The following is a 14418-nucleotide window of genomic DNA, read 5'->3' on the forward strand; positions in this document are numbered from 1 at the left end:
AATAAATGTATAGCATTATTTCACTTGAGCGGAGTAAAAGCCACAGAGCGCCAACAACACGGTTACCTGCTTGACTGCTGGACTTGATTCTGCCCTTTGGGGTGGGGGGAAGCAGCAGGTCCATGCTCTGAGTGGAGGTGGGGGTTTTCTGGTTCCTGTCCACCAGGGGCTTGACGTCGTCTGTGGAGCCCGGCCCCAGATTAGTGTCCTTCTTGTCGGCCAGTAGGTTGCCTGCCGCTCGCGCCGCCACCTCCTTCAGCAGGGCAGCCGACGAGGTCATGGAGACGAGCGAGAGGAAGGAGCTGGCAGGGCTCTGGTGCTCCGCCGCTGCTGCTGCTGCCGCGCTGCTCTGCTGCTGATGCTGCTGATGCTGCTGATGCTGCTGCTGCTGGCTGCGCTCAGACACCTTCTTGGAGAGCGCCGCCAGCGTGGAGCTGGCCGACTGGGGGCTGAAGGGCGAGGTGAAGGCATCGAAGCGCACCACGTCGTCCGCGCCGCGCGTGCCCAGCGCTGGCATGGAGGTGGAGGAGGTCACTGAGGAGGAGGAGGAGGAGGACGAGGAGGAGGAGGAGGAGGAGACGGAGGAGGCCGAGGCCACGGCGGCGCTCTTGTCCTGCAGCACGGCGTTGGCCGCCGCCTTCAGCTTCTGGATGGCCGAGTCCGGGGACAGGCTGCTGCCGCTGGCCCCAGAGCAGCCGGACGGCGGGGGCCACTTGTCGGCCATGCCCACCCACACGAAGCCGCTGTTGGAGGCGGCGCTGGTGCCGCCGGTGCCGTTGCTGGGGCTGAAGGGGTCGCTGGCGGCCTCCTGCTTGATGGCGACAGGCACGGGTGAGGCGGAGGCCGAGGCGGAGTTGGCGCTGTTGCCGCTGCTGTTGGCCAGGCGGCGGGCGAGGGCGCTGAGCTGCTGGGCGTGGTGGGACGACGGCGACAGCGTCAGGCCCACGGGGGGCGAGTCGGACGCTCCTCGGGCCGCCGCGCCTCCGGCCCCGACGCGGCCCAGCAGCGCGCCGTCCTCCAGCTTGAGGGAGCCGGACTCCAGCAGGCGGCGCAGGTTGCTGCTGAGGGGCTTGCCCAGCGCGTGGGCCGTGGCCTCGCCGTACAGCGAGGACACCACCGAGGAGAGCGAGTCCTGCGCGCTCAGCACGCCGCCGTCCAGCCCCAGCAGCTCCAGGGAGGCGCGCTGGATGGGGGTGGAGCAGCCCAGCGAGCCCTCGGACGCCGGGGTGTCCGCCAGCTCGGGCCTCGGCGGACCGCCGGCCGCATCGGGGGAGCCGCGGAGCTCGTCGGGCCGCACATCACCGTAGGACGAATCCGAAGGTGTATCCGAGGCGTTCCCGAACCAGCCATCATCCTCGGCAGCACCACCCTCAGGCCCCCCCTCTGAGACAGAGTCCACATCTGGGGAGGGAGACAGGGAACACGGTTAGCACACATTAGCATTGTTGGCTGTGTGCGTTTACCATTCGTTTCATTTCTCACATAACAGTTCGGACTGAGCTCCTCTTCTGTACTACAGATGACACGTAATATTCACATTATGTTCTGATGTAACAAACCACTCAAAGTCGGCCTACATTACCAACTTGCAAAAATGCATTTGCAATTGCAAAATTCGTTTGAGCTCAATTTATTTATGAACCAAATCTAGTCTTCCTACAAATGTTGGCTTCACATTGGGCACAATGGCTTAACGTAAAAGCAATAATCTTGGGAAAAAATTGACACAAATAAATAATGAATTTGGGGGTTTAAATCGGTGGCTTCCCTTCAGCGAAGCACTGCACGGTAAAATAACTTGCTTTTCATTCTTTTTTTAAACCATTTTCCCCCCTCACAGGGTCTAAAGGAGTCTAGTAAAGGGGTTACCATGGTGACGGGTCCTTCTGGGAGGCTAGACAGCAAAGATTAGGGTAATAGAGGTTACAGAACTAGATTAATATTCATGAGCGGACAGATACCACCAGGGAGCCAATAAGGATAGGGTTAAGGTCACCAAGGGTCATTAATATACACTTCATGTATCAATATTCATAAGCAAAACATTACAGCTTGCCAGACAAGGGCGAACAAAAGAAAAAGTGAATCTTCCTGATACATATTAACAAACCACCACAGAAACATGCTACAAGTCTGTATAAGGGGGGCACAGCCAAACCAGCATTTCCTCTTTCTGACTTTAGACCACAAATTAGTATAAATAGTGTGACTGTATGCATATACTGTACATACACTATCCTCACACTGCATAACCAACAAACACAATCTGCAGAGGAGACATCAACACAACAACATCAGAGTGGCATCAGAGCCCAGGAACTTGAATATAATGTCTTGAAAATCATTTTGGTGGGCTCCCCCTCCTCCCTCAGTCCAGCACATCAAGGCTGGCCTTACCCTGATGACCCCAGCATAAGCCTGGTGAGCTGCACTCTGTTTACAGGGAAAAGAAAAGCCGTTGCCCAGCAACGCCACCCCTGCGACCCGCAGGGATCATTACAGTCAGTGCACATCTGGCCGGCACTGACTGTGTGTGTGTGTGTGTGTGTGTAAGGGGTGGTGGGTCTGTAACCGAAGTGACCCTATCCAACAGTACACCCCTGATACTGACACAGACATACTTCATCATCCTCTCCCTCTCCCTCCCTCACTCTCTCCCTCTCTCTCACTCACACACACACACACACACTGCAAAACTATGACTGCTGCTGCTTGTGAGAGCTGGTCAGAAAAGAAGAAAAGAACATCTGACGGTACACATTCGTTTCTAAGACTGTGACTGTGATCCAGGACAGATGCACTGGCATGTGATGGAAAAACTCAGCGAGCATTTGAGCCTGACTACATTTCACATTGAACGCAGACTTGCACTCAGTGCAAATCACCTGGGTACCACAGCAAGCTGCAGCAGCCATGAGCTACACTCATGTGACAAGCGTAAACCCTCCCTCCATAATGACTCTAATGCGGTTAGCAGGAACATGGCTGGATTGTTGACCCGAACTACCGCACACACACATACACACATGCGCACACACACACACACAGTGGCTGGCCACGCAAGGCTAGGCTAGGCTAAGCTACGCCTTGCCACTCTGAGCTCCCTGACCATGGCACTGAGGCTTGACTCTGGACTAGAAGCTCTGTGGGCGGGCTGACATTTCCCAAGGTCATGGCTCGACCACATTTCCGCCAGGCTTTGTCTGAGACAGACAACCCCCCTGGCTCCTGACACACTCTCTCGTCTCTCTCTCTCGCTCTCTCTCTCTCTCCCCCTTCTCCCAAACACACACACACACACACACACACTCACACACACACACATCTTTAGCCTTTCTCAGACACTACAAAAACATACATAGTGTGCTGGTGTTGACACATTCACAACTCACTTTCATATTGCTCTATGTGAATAGAAAATCACAGACTTTATGACAAAAACAAACCTAAAACTCCAGCTGGTTCACAATGGCTAACGGAACGCAGTAGAAGCAGCTCACTGCTGAAAGTGGCGGGACTGTGCTTACATGCTGTATGTGTGTGTGTCTGACAGGGTTGTACTGAACTGGTTCTTGCTGTCCCTGATCCTCTCGACATTCCCTCCAGTGCCAAAGGCTGTGCTACAGTGCTACAGAGGAGAGGGGCTGTTCTGTACTGTACAGAGGAGCTGGTGTTCAGCTGAGAGAAACTCTGCAGGCTAAAACCAAACACATCTGACCCAGTCTGGGAGGTCAAAGGTTCATTCAGTTTCACAATTAAGATTGTCTTAATAGGGGAATAGAAGTGATTAGCCTAGGATGAAAAGGACAACTGACTGATCAAAAAATACAAATACATGCTACAGTATACACATTTCAACACCATTTTCTACAACAATAGTGCTTCTCTAACGTTTCTATGCTTTGATCCTTGTGTGTGGAGATGCTTCTCATTTGGGTAACGGGGCTAATTTCAGCTGTCCGTTGTCCATCAGTGGACACAGTGCACATGGCCAGAGGGGGAGGATGAGGAGGAGCTGGGTTCCTTTGGTGGGTCAGCAGCCACATGACTTGCGTGAGGTTGCCTACCAACACACTGCAGTTATTCTGCGACTTAGTCAGGCATAAAAATCAGCCCAGCTGACCCCAGGGTCACGACGAGGGCACTGGAGAGGAGAGGAGAGGAGAGGAGAAGAGGCCAGCGAGGGAGGGAGGGAGGGAGGGAGAGAGAGAGAGCGGGCGGGCTGGCTGGCGGGCTGGCTGGCTGGCTGCTTCAGCAGAGTGCTGGAGAGAGCAGCCAGGCCATTAGTCGATTAAGCCTGGGCGGGGCCATCAATATTCCCCTGATGCCAATGGAGCAGAGACAGGCACTCCAGCGACAGCAGCCACAGACACGGGCAGAAATGCAGCTCCACTGCAGCCTCTACCCCAGCCCAGCGCTACACAAAAGGACTTCCCCAGCACACTATCACAGTACACTTACTAAATCACACTCACAGATGAAACGGCAGCCCAGGGTAGAAAGACCGATGCCTCTTTTAATCATCACAAAATATGGAACAATAAGCGCACCTGAGCAGGCATCCTCCCTCCCTCCCTCCCTCCCCAGCGGACCTGCTTGAGCCTCCTGAGTGAGGCGGTGTGGTGCGGAGCGGAGGGGAGCGAGGTGGACACTGGCCGCTGGGGGGCTTGCATGGCCGCTGTCAGTGAGGCAGTCGCAGCACCGCAGGCAGATAAGGAGCGGTGGCGGTAATTAAGTGTCCGGCTGGGCCCTGCCGGGGGTTGCCATGGCCGCGGGCGATGCTAATGAGCCAGCCTGCCGGTCATTGAGCGCCTTATTAGCGGTGCGCACGGCAATATGGTGAGATGCGGCGCTCGGGCCGCTCCGTGAGCTCTGCCGTCACTGTTGACTAACGGAGCGCCAGAGGGGGGGAGGTAATTCCGTTAATTGGGACACTCTCAGGATCGCCCTGCCCGTCCGGCTGATGGCTGTGGAGGAACGGGGGAAAGGTGGGACAGCAGGATTCTCACAGCAACCGAGACAGATGGATATGGATTTTATATTGTTCCTCATATTAAATCATTCTTAGATCATTAGATCTTTAGTACTATAACTCCAATATCAATGAGCTTTTGACTAAAATGAGATGTGTCCATTTTTTTCCATGGGGTTTACAATTACTTTTCCCTTCACAATCTCCTTAAAAATCCAATGGTCATATTTATCTGCAATCCACAGGGCCATCAATCCCAAGCTTTTAAACTCCCTGGCACCGTCTCACAGCACAGACAGAGGCCTTGGATGGGCCATATTTCTCCCACAGCGAGACTACCCTCTCAGCATGGCCCTTTGCTATATATAATGGCGGGAGATGTCGTGGTGAAGTGTACTACATATTACCATCTGTGTATTTTGGGCTTGGCCTCGGCAGACTGTGGGCACTTTGGGCAGCGAGCCAGAGGTGAAACAGGAAGGAGAAGTGTTCTTGGAAGAGAATGAGACGGCTTCGGCCCCCAGACCTCTGAAATTCCTCTCCGCAGATGGAGCGACCTTTTTCTGCTCTCGCGTTTATTTTTCCCCTTCCATTTTTAGACGAACGAAAAAAAAAAGAAGCAGGACCAAGAACACTCATAATCTCAGATGTGTCATCAAAGAGCACAGCGACTAGAGCATGAGTGAGACACACGGCTTCCATATTCTACGATGTGAGGTCTGCTTCCGTCTACTGAATGCTTATCCCAACAACACCAACAGCAACATCCACATGCACATATTCATGTAGTCACCTATGTATGCTTTGTGCCATTTCCCTGCCTCTCTTCCCTGGCCACCACTCTGATCACGCAGTGCTTTTCAGCACAATTAGACGACGACACTAAAGCCAAACAATACAAACCACCGTGGCTGTGTGACGGGCTTGTTTTAAGGGGTAATGGCATGAAATCAGTAGCACGCAGCAAGACAACAGGAAGCAGATATAAGTATAGCTGGAGGCAGGCAGAGCAAAGGGACAGGATGCTGAGGTGGGTTACAGTGGGTGCTATGACGCTAATGCCACCATGCGTTCACACCAGCGCTGCCCACTCAGCCAGACATGGTACATGGTGTGCCACAATCTGAGGCACCAGGGGAGCTTTTTCTTTTTTCTCTCTCTCTTTCTCTCTCTCTCTCTCTCACTCACTCACTCTGATTTTCTCACATTGCCTCGCACACTCTGTCTCTTCTCCCTCTGCTCCCCTCCTCTCTCTCCTGCAACTGTAAATCACACTCGTCCCACTAGCGCAGCCCAAGATGCAGCCAAGCTTGACTACCCAGCCACCCAGAGAGAGAAAGACAGGCAGGGACAGGGGGAGATAGAAAGAATGGGGTGGGGGTGGAGGGGGGGCTGTTGCTTAGTGTGAGAGGAGGGACAAAAAAGATGGCTTTTTTATAGCAGCATTGGTGTGACAGCAGCTTGGCCAGGGAGCCCGCGGCAGTGCCTGCTTGGATTCGAGCCTGTCACTCAAGACAGGGACACTAATCAGGATTGGTCCCGGTTTCTTCCCCAGGAACAGAAGGGGGGTGGGGGGCAGCTCGCAGCCATTAAAAAAAAGGTTGGTGGGGGAGAGAGAATTGTAAGCCCGGCAGGGGAGGCTGCCCTCATTTACATGCAGGGCCATGAGAGGCCAAGAGCTGATTCCTTTTCCAATCTCCATGTTAAACGCTGGCCAGGGCGGCCCACGCTCAGCCAGCTATTGTTCAGCCACGCTGCTCTGTGTCACCACGATACCCATCTCAGCTTTCAGAAAGTAAAAGAAAAGACAACAGCACCAGATCATAATGACCTTATCTACGCACACGCCTAAAAAGAGATTGTCATTTGGTACAGCCGTCTTCTGCTGGCGAGACGCTGCTTTTCCGTGGCATTCATCATATTTTTTTACATCAGCCAGTCAGTCATTTTCATTTATCACAATTAGGTTTGTCTCATTCAGAGGCACTCCCGCGAGATTTCACTGCTCACTGGAAGAGAAATGATTACTATGACAACCATCTCTGTGACTTGCTGGGTGAGGGGGCAGTTTGGAGCAGTCAGACATTTTGTGATGACCTCATCTTAGGGTTTTGAGGGGTCACCAAGGCCTGCCCCTCACACAGCAGCTCTGAGTTAAGGCGGCCAGAGCCCACTCACTGAACCGAAAAGTCCACGTCAAAATGACTTACGAGGCCGAGGGAGGCAGCCAGAGGAGGGTGGGCTGGCTGCAGCAGACCCCTACTCCACTACAGTCTGGTTTGCATGCCAAATGGGGCTTTTAAATGGGTTTTCAGAAAGGATTTGCACTAATCTGAAAAACCTTATGGAAGAAGTGCAAATACATCTGCCACTGGCCAAATCCTGGAACGTGCAGAACTAATGACACAACAACCTGAGCCAACATGGTCCCTCTAGAAACGGCCTCTTCCAGAGCAAACCACAACAGACACTTCAATCACTGAGCTGAACGTCAACATTCAAACAATAATACATATCACAACCTTTGATATCACCACTGAATACATAAACAACCAGATAGATGCTACCGCAGTATCTACCCAAAGAATTCAATGCATCCCTACAATGTTTCCATAAGAAAACATGGAACATCATGTTCATCAGTGAAGAAGAGCCTGTGAAGAGCCCCTCACCTCCTCCAAACACTAGTAGCTCGGCTGCCTACACTCCCCTACACTTTAAGCCTGCATGTCGGCCCACTGCACCACTGACAAATTGCTTTCACAAAGATGAAGTCACAAATACAACTTGGCCCTTGTAGAGCAGCCAAACCCTCCTCTGGTTATACAGCAGTCCCCCTGGAAGCTGCCAACACAGTGCTACTCTATATGAATGCCTTATGTCTTCATATAAACATATTCTGCCAGTCATTAGTGTTAACTCATTAGTGTCCTTGGCATGTTGCCATTCTATGTTCATAAACACTGTGGGCACTTTCTTGACCAGGGGTTAAGTTAAGCTTAGACAAGTGAGAGCTCAAACCATCTAGATGGTCGGGCAATCCAGGGCATCTTTGTTGATCAGCACAAGGGAGTGAGCTAGGATGTGAGCAGTAATGAGTGCATATCCATGAAGATAACAGGCTCTTAGAAATGGTGCCCAATTTGGCACTCTGCAGTAAAATCATGCACATCCTGGTCCACAGAAAATCCAAAAGACAGGTTTTAATCTTCTGCCTCTTTTTTTCCACACACTTTCTCAGCAGTTTCAAAGAGACCCTTAATTTCATGCTACAGATAGGCATGAGCTGTGGTGCGCTGTTACTCAAGAACAACTGCCCCAAAGACAAGCCTCCATCCTCCACAGTGGAGTAAGTGGGGCTGCTTCAAGTCTCTCCTCAGTCATTTCCATCTTCCCTTTGAAGTCTGTGAGGCAAGCGCGCGCACACACACAAACACACACATACACACACACACACACAGAGTGCGAGAGAGAGAAAGAGAGAGTCCGAGAGAGAGAGAGAGAGAGAGAGAGAGAGAGAGAGAGAAAGCTGGCTAATAAATCACACCCGTGTTTAGTGAGGCCCGTCTGGCTCTGGCACAGCCTGATGGCTCCGACTCCCTCTGACTCCGCAGCTCAGTCCCCCTATGTGCGGCGTTGCCATTGCATCCGCGGGCGTGTGAAAGGCCTGTCCTGGAGGGGCTGGATGCACTTGTGTGGTACAACAACAGAGAAAGCGCCTCAAGCTCTCGAGCTGCTGCTAACCCCCGCCACTCCCCCATCCTACTGCACTCCACCAGTCTCCCCAGCTGAACCAGCGAGCTGTTCCTTGTGAACGGCTGCCAGCAGAATGCCTGCTACTCCTGCGAGAGGGTTATTACTCAGTGTAGGGGCTCGGCTGTAGCCAAAGGGCTGCTCTCTGTGCTGTAGATCTCCATGTTGTGACTTGTCAACATGCGGAAAATCGTTACTGCGCCCAGGCACTATTCCACATGGGCATTGACTGAGATGGGCTGGTTGAAGGGCTGTGTTTAGATTTCTTTTTGGAGATGTTTCTACCCTTTCCTTGACTGTACTGTAGGTGTGCATTCACTGGCAATCAGTAATTCCCTGGCATCTTTTCCAACTGATAAAAATGCAGCGATATTGTGGTTTTAGTTGGCTAGTTGATGAGAGAAAGATAAGGGGGGAAAAATACAACACACTTTCATCCCGGATACGACAAGGAATTGAAAGTTGGTTCCATCTAAAGACAAAATATATTCTAAACATGTGCATCTTAGGAAAACCTCATTTGACCATATGCAAAGAGTTTCAGTGTGTAGGCCTACTGGCTTTTGACAGGTCAACCTTTTTGTTAGATTAGCTTTTTATAATTACTGGCAACAGTGAAGCCGTGCTATCAGCATGAGACTGGAGATCACAAGACCACCCACCCTGCACAACAGGCCCAACTCTGGGACCACATTTTCTACATGAAATAAAACGTAAACATCTTTAAGTTCCATGGCCAGCCCAGGAGTCAAAGCCTGAAAAGAATGAACTCAAAGAGATCCTTTTTGTGTGGCTGACTTTACAGTACTAGGCCTAACTCCTAACACCTAACTAACACCTGAGATGCAGGTGCTCTACCGCTTCCATGGTGAACAACATTCAGCATGATTATACACTTGACCTCCAATGAGTAGACACCATGTAGCAGCCTGATCAGGCTGGTTGTGCCATGGAGGGGGTCCTGTTGGGAAGAGGTTCGCTTTTTGGCACTTATTCCCAACACTACGGGATGCCAAGGGCGAAATGGAAACCTCCCCTCATTTTCCTTTCCCCTTAATCCAATGTTTTCAAGCCCCGGCCCAGCCAAGGTCATTATAATCATAGTGGAGTGGAAGGATGCCAGTGACCTACCATTACGGTAAGGTACGGGAAGAGAAAGAAAGGGAGGGAGGGAGAGAGGGAGAGGGGGAGAGAGAGAGAGAGAGAGAGAGAGAGAGAGAGAGAGAGAGATTCCCCATTCAGCCCCACCAGTGTTTAGAGGTGGGGGGCAGATGCAGTATCCATATACAGCTTGAAAATTCATCCCTCCATTTCAAATGCAGATAACCTCACATCCGTCTGAAAGAAAATGTCTTCTCTCCCAGAGGAGGACATTTTAGCTGATGGCAAAGGTCAGAGCTTAACCTTCACTGTAATAAAAGACTCTGTGGCTCCTCAAAATGGCGACTGTCCACAAAAACAAAGAATGCGATGGGTGGGGAATTGGTGGGGCAGGGGACTGGAGAAAAATGTGGCAAGACCCTAACCTCGAATCACCTCAAGGACGAGAGAAAAATCTACACAAACACCTCCATGACACTCAGCTTCCAAATTCAACCACTTCCTGAACACCTGTGAGGCCAGATGAATGTCTAAACTCTAAACTTCTACAGCAGCACAGTACTGGGATTTCTCCCAGAAGAATATAGACATTTCAGGACACAACTGATCATCATTTAGTAGTGACAATTTTTTTTTAAAATTGTTAAATTGGAAACAAACAACTAAATTATCATTTGATCATCAAAAAAAAATCATCTTGGGTGTTTGTCTGCTATAGAGTACAAGCAAATATTCAGCCAACAGCTGCTAGGATTCTTAAACTGGTTTTGATCAACAGAATATATTTTTTTCTGCTGATAACATGTGACTTGTTTTATGTAGATGACAGAATATATTAGAACCGAATGTAAAATGTACAGGAAAAGACGTAAGACAAAAGGATGCATGGTCATAATATATTTTAAAATGTGTAAGCAAATTATTCAAACCAGTGAGGAGCCAATTATCAAGTTGGTATTCAGTACACTTTCTGAACGGGAAAAAAAGTGTCCCGACTAAAAGTGGCCATCAGCTAGGTCTTACAGGTGTCCTACAGCATAAAAACAGTTGGTAAGACAGGTGTGATGTCACACTTCCACAAACCCACCTCCAGAGACCAAACACATGGGGAGAGGAAACAAATCACAAACCCACACCTTTTGGAACAGAATCCAGGGTCACCCACAGCCAGATTCACTTGGAGAGGTTAAGCGCTCACCCCAGTATAATTAGGTATGTACACCTCAAGGCTAGAACAAACTTAACACCACTGTTTTTTTCAGTAGCCTAGACCTTATAAGGTTTACTGTACAAAATCCTGTTGTGACACTCAAAATGAGTCTGTCAGTTAGATCTTAATTCTTCAAAATGTCTCAAAAATGATCCACGGACAAACATGCAATAATCATAAGATGCAACACCGCCACTTGCACATTGTTTTGCGAAAAAAAAAAAACATTTTATGTCTGGTCAATTTCTTCCAGTTGACGAGTCTACCTCAGGGATCCTCTAGTGGCCAACATTAGCAATTGCGCCTTCTTATTGCTGAACTGATAAAAGCACAATCTTCATCCTAGCTACACCGGGTCAACTGAACACAAATGGTGATTTCTGGTTCCACGGGGTGTAGTTTCAAGCGACGAGAACCGTGAGGTGTGTGTCGCACTTCACGTTCACAACGAGGATAAGTGCAATTCGCCTCTGAGCCTGCGTTATTGATCGTAGTCTGTCTGCAATGAATGTCTGCAAAGGGAAGGAAAAACCATGAACTTCAGGTGACCGACCATGGCTTTGACACAGGCAGCCTGCAGACATGAACCCCACTGAACTGGGAGGGGTGGAAGAAAATACCTCAGCTTAAAAAAATCTTTTGACACGCAAAATAACTCGACATATTAAAGAAACCAATGCGTGAACAAATCAAGCAGTCCTTTAACACAACACGTTAGAAAGTTGTACGAATGCGTTTAATAAAAAATTAAGTTGACAAGCTAATAGCACCGAAGCTAGCGAGGCAGGGGCATGGAAGCCCGAGTCTGCCTTGTCTGATCCGCCTGACCCTTCATTTTATTGCGGCCAGAATCTCAGAACCTCCCCTTTCTCTTTCGCGGGCGAGAGACTCCGTCAGACGGACAGATACACGAAAACGCTCCGCTATAAAGGCGTATACAACCAGTACACAAGCAAACTGACCGCAACCTTTTGGCGGAACGGGACCTTTATCGATTATCTACTATTAAAGCCACCGCTACTGCACTCGCTGACTAGCCTCTCATCGCCAACATGGCTGCCTAGCACAGACCTAAAAAAGGAGAAATAACCTACGCCGTGCCTTTGTCTGCTTCACCTCTTTAACCCTAAACTACTGCGCAAAACACACGGAGAACCGTCAAAATCGCACTAATCAAGAAATCGACTTACGTGAAGGCAGGCGCTTAGGTTGCTCCTGCTTCCTCCTTGGCATTTTCCCCCGTTTTATCACATTCTCCTTCTTTTTAGGGGTAAGAAGAAAAAAGGTATTTTTCCATTGAAATTTTTGCGAGAGAGCGTGGTGGCAGGGACTTATCGTGCACCTGGCTGTCCTCGGTTTCAAAGTATTGTTGGGAATAGGGAATAGTGGAGGAGGTGCTGTTGTTGTTGCCGTGTCTTGACTATGGCTGCTCTCTGTGTAAGTGTGTGTCTCTGAGCCCCTAACTAACACTAATGCAGGGATCAAAGGGCAGCAACAGCAGAGCACACACACACACTCCCTCTCCCTCTCTCGCGCTCTCTCTCTCTCGCTCTCCCTCTGTCTCACACATACACACTCTCACATTAGAACTCGCCCGCTAGCTACAGCTAGCGCCGGAGAGAAGGGCAAGCTGCCCCTATGGTTCTAAGGTAGGCTATATCCAACCAAAAGAAATTAAAATGCATATTGAGAACAAATTCTGTAAAGTTGGTAGCTTTCTTTTATTTATTTATTTTTAAAAAACAAATCTACAGGTGCTTAATTTTGATGATAGTGAAGAACAATAATGCATTGCTTACATTAAATGAAAACATAGGGAGCAATTTACATTGGCTATCTTTGCATTATAACTTGCAGGTAGAAGGATGCATTAAAATAATGAAATGTGATCAAGTCATTTACACTTATTACTAATAAGGCTATAGACTTAGACAACATGAAATGCTAGTATGAAGAATAATTCAATATGCACATTTGCCTATTCAACATCTGTAGTGGTTGTAACATATCCTAATACAGGCTAGCACAGTTTAATAATCATTATTAAATAGCCTAAATATATAAGCTGATATTAAAACTGATGTTCCATCTTCATTTGACAAAATAAAACAGGATGCAAAAGCTTCAAGTCTCAACACAGTAGAACATGAATGTTATCATCTCCTCATTCCATCAATGTCAAAAGGACATCATGCGTTGCCTTGTGTGATCAACAAAAGCCTTTGTTTTGCAGAGCGTCAGAGCTGGACCCTTAACAGGTTTCTATCAGCAGAACATGCATGCTGCCCCCCTCTCTATAATATCCAATAGTTGTGGCGCCATTTTTACTTTCATACACAACCATCTCCACCTACCCTCTCTCTCTAGCTCTTTCTGGTGTTAAAACAACTGTGGACTCCCTTGTGTCATCTTGCTATGCTCCCATAGCAGCCAATGGCATGTGTGTTACCGTGGCAATTAGTGGGAGCCCAGATTAGCTCTCTCAGTAATGTAGCCTAGAGGTGACTGACACATAGCCTAGGCATACTTTCTCATTACAATAGCTATATCACAATGACTATCTGTGCTGATTTTACTGTGAAGACCAGGGATGGGAGAAGGATGACTGCTATGCAATATGTCTGGGAAGGCTAGTTCTACATCTGAAACAAAACAAGGAAATATGACATGGAGAAACAGTTCAGTAGGCTAGGCCTACTCTTCTAACAAAGTATGCAATTCTAATGTTTTTGAAGTAGCCTGTTTCTGTACATTCATTCCAACATACTTTTTTCATCAACGTTTGTGTGTGTGTGTGTGTGTGTGTGTGTGTGTGTGTGTGTGTGTGTGTGTGTGTAGCATTCTTGTTTTTGTTCAAGTTTAGCTCAGTCACCATGGCGAGGTCACGGTCTGTTCCGTGACCCCAGTGATGCCAGGCTGCTGAGGTAATGCTGCCAAAGAGACAATCTACTGATAGTTGCTATGGTAACAACAGCATGACCTCACACTTGGTGGCACCTAAAGGTCATCATAGGCATCAGTTTTTGAAGGGTTCCTCTATCAGCTGGGCAGTTGACAGTGACAAATAATTACAAGTGAAGCTTGGTTTATGGCCAAACTGTTTCAGTATTCATCTTATTCACAAAAATTACATAATAATATAGACTGCTCTTTTTGCTCAGATTTTCTCAGGCTTTAAAATGAATGAGTGTTTAAACAAGAATGAAATAAGACAGATCTCTGCATTAATACTCAATAATCAATTCATAATGTACTTGCAGATTAAGCATTTTCATCTTCTCCAGAATGCATTGACGCTGATGTCCTCCAGAGCCACCGCCCCCATGAGTAGCTAGGCCTACTTACCTCTTGCTCAATCACCTCCTCTTCCCTAAGCCATTAA

General features: G+C 48.8%; 1 protein-coding gene across 8 annotated transcripts in view; it reads right to left on the minus strand.

Annotated features, from left to right (window-relative positions):
• znf827 (zinc finger protein 827) overlaps window positions 1-12566 on the minus strand; it is a 46403-nt gene extending 33837 nt beyond the window's left edge. For all 8 annotated transcript variants that reach the window (XR_009935084.1, XR_009935083.1, XR_009935080.1 and 5 more), the window contains exons 1-2: window positions 12227-12566; window positions 67-1401 (exon numbers count right to left, since the gene is read on the minus strand). Coding sequence is in view for 5 of the 8 variants with exons in the window: in XM_062516361.1 (XP_062372345.1) it covers window positions 67-1401; window positions 12227-12269 (1378 nt within the window). In the remaining 3 variants the exon portion in view is untranslated. The remainder of the gene's footprint in view (window positions 1-66; window positions 1402-12226) is intronic.
• Between the last annotated feature and the right edge of the window lie 1852 nt (window positions 12567-14418).

The sequence above is a fragment of the Sardina pilchardus genome, chromosome 2 (genome assembly GCF_963854185.1).
Source record: "Sardina pilchardus chromosome 2, fSarPil1.1, whole genome shotgun sequence".
Taxonomy (NCBI): domain Eukaryota; kingdom Metazoa; phylum Chordata; class Actinopteri; order Clupeiformes; family Clupeidae; genus Sardina; species Sardina pilchardus.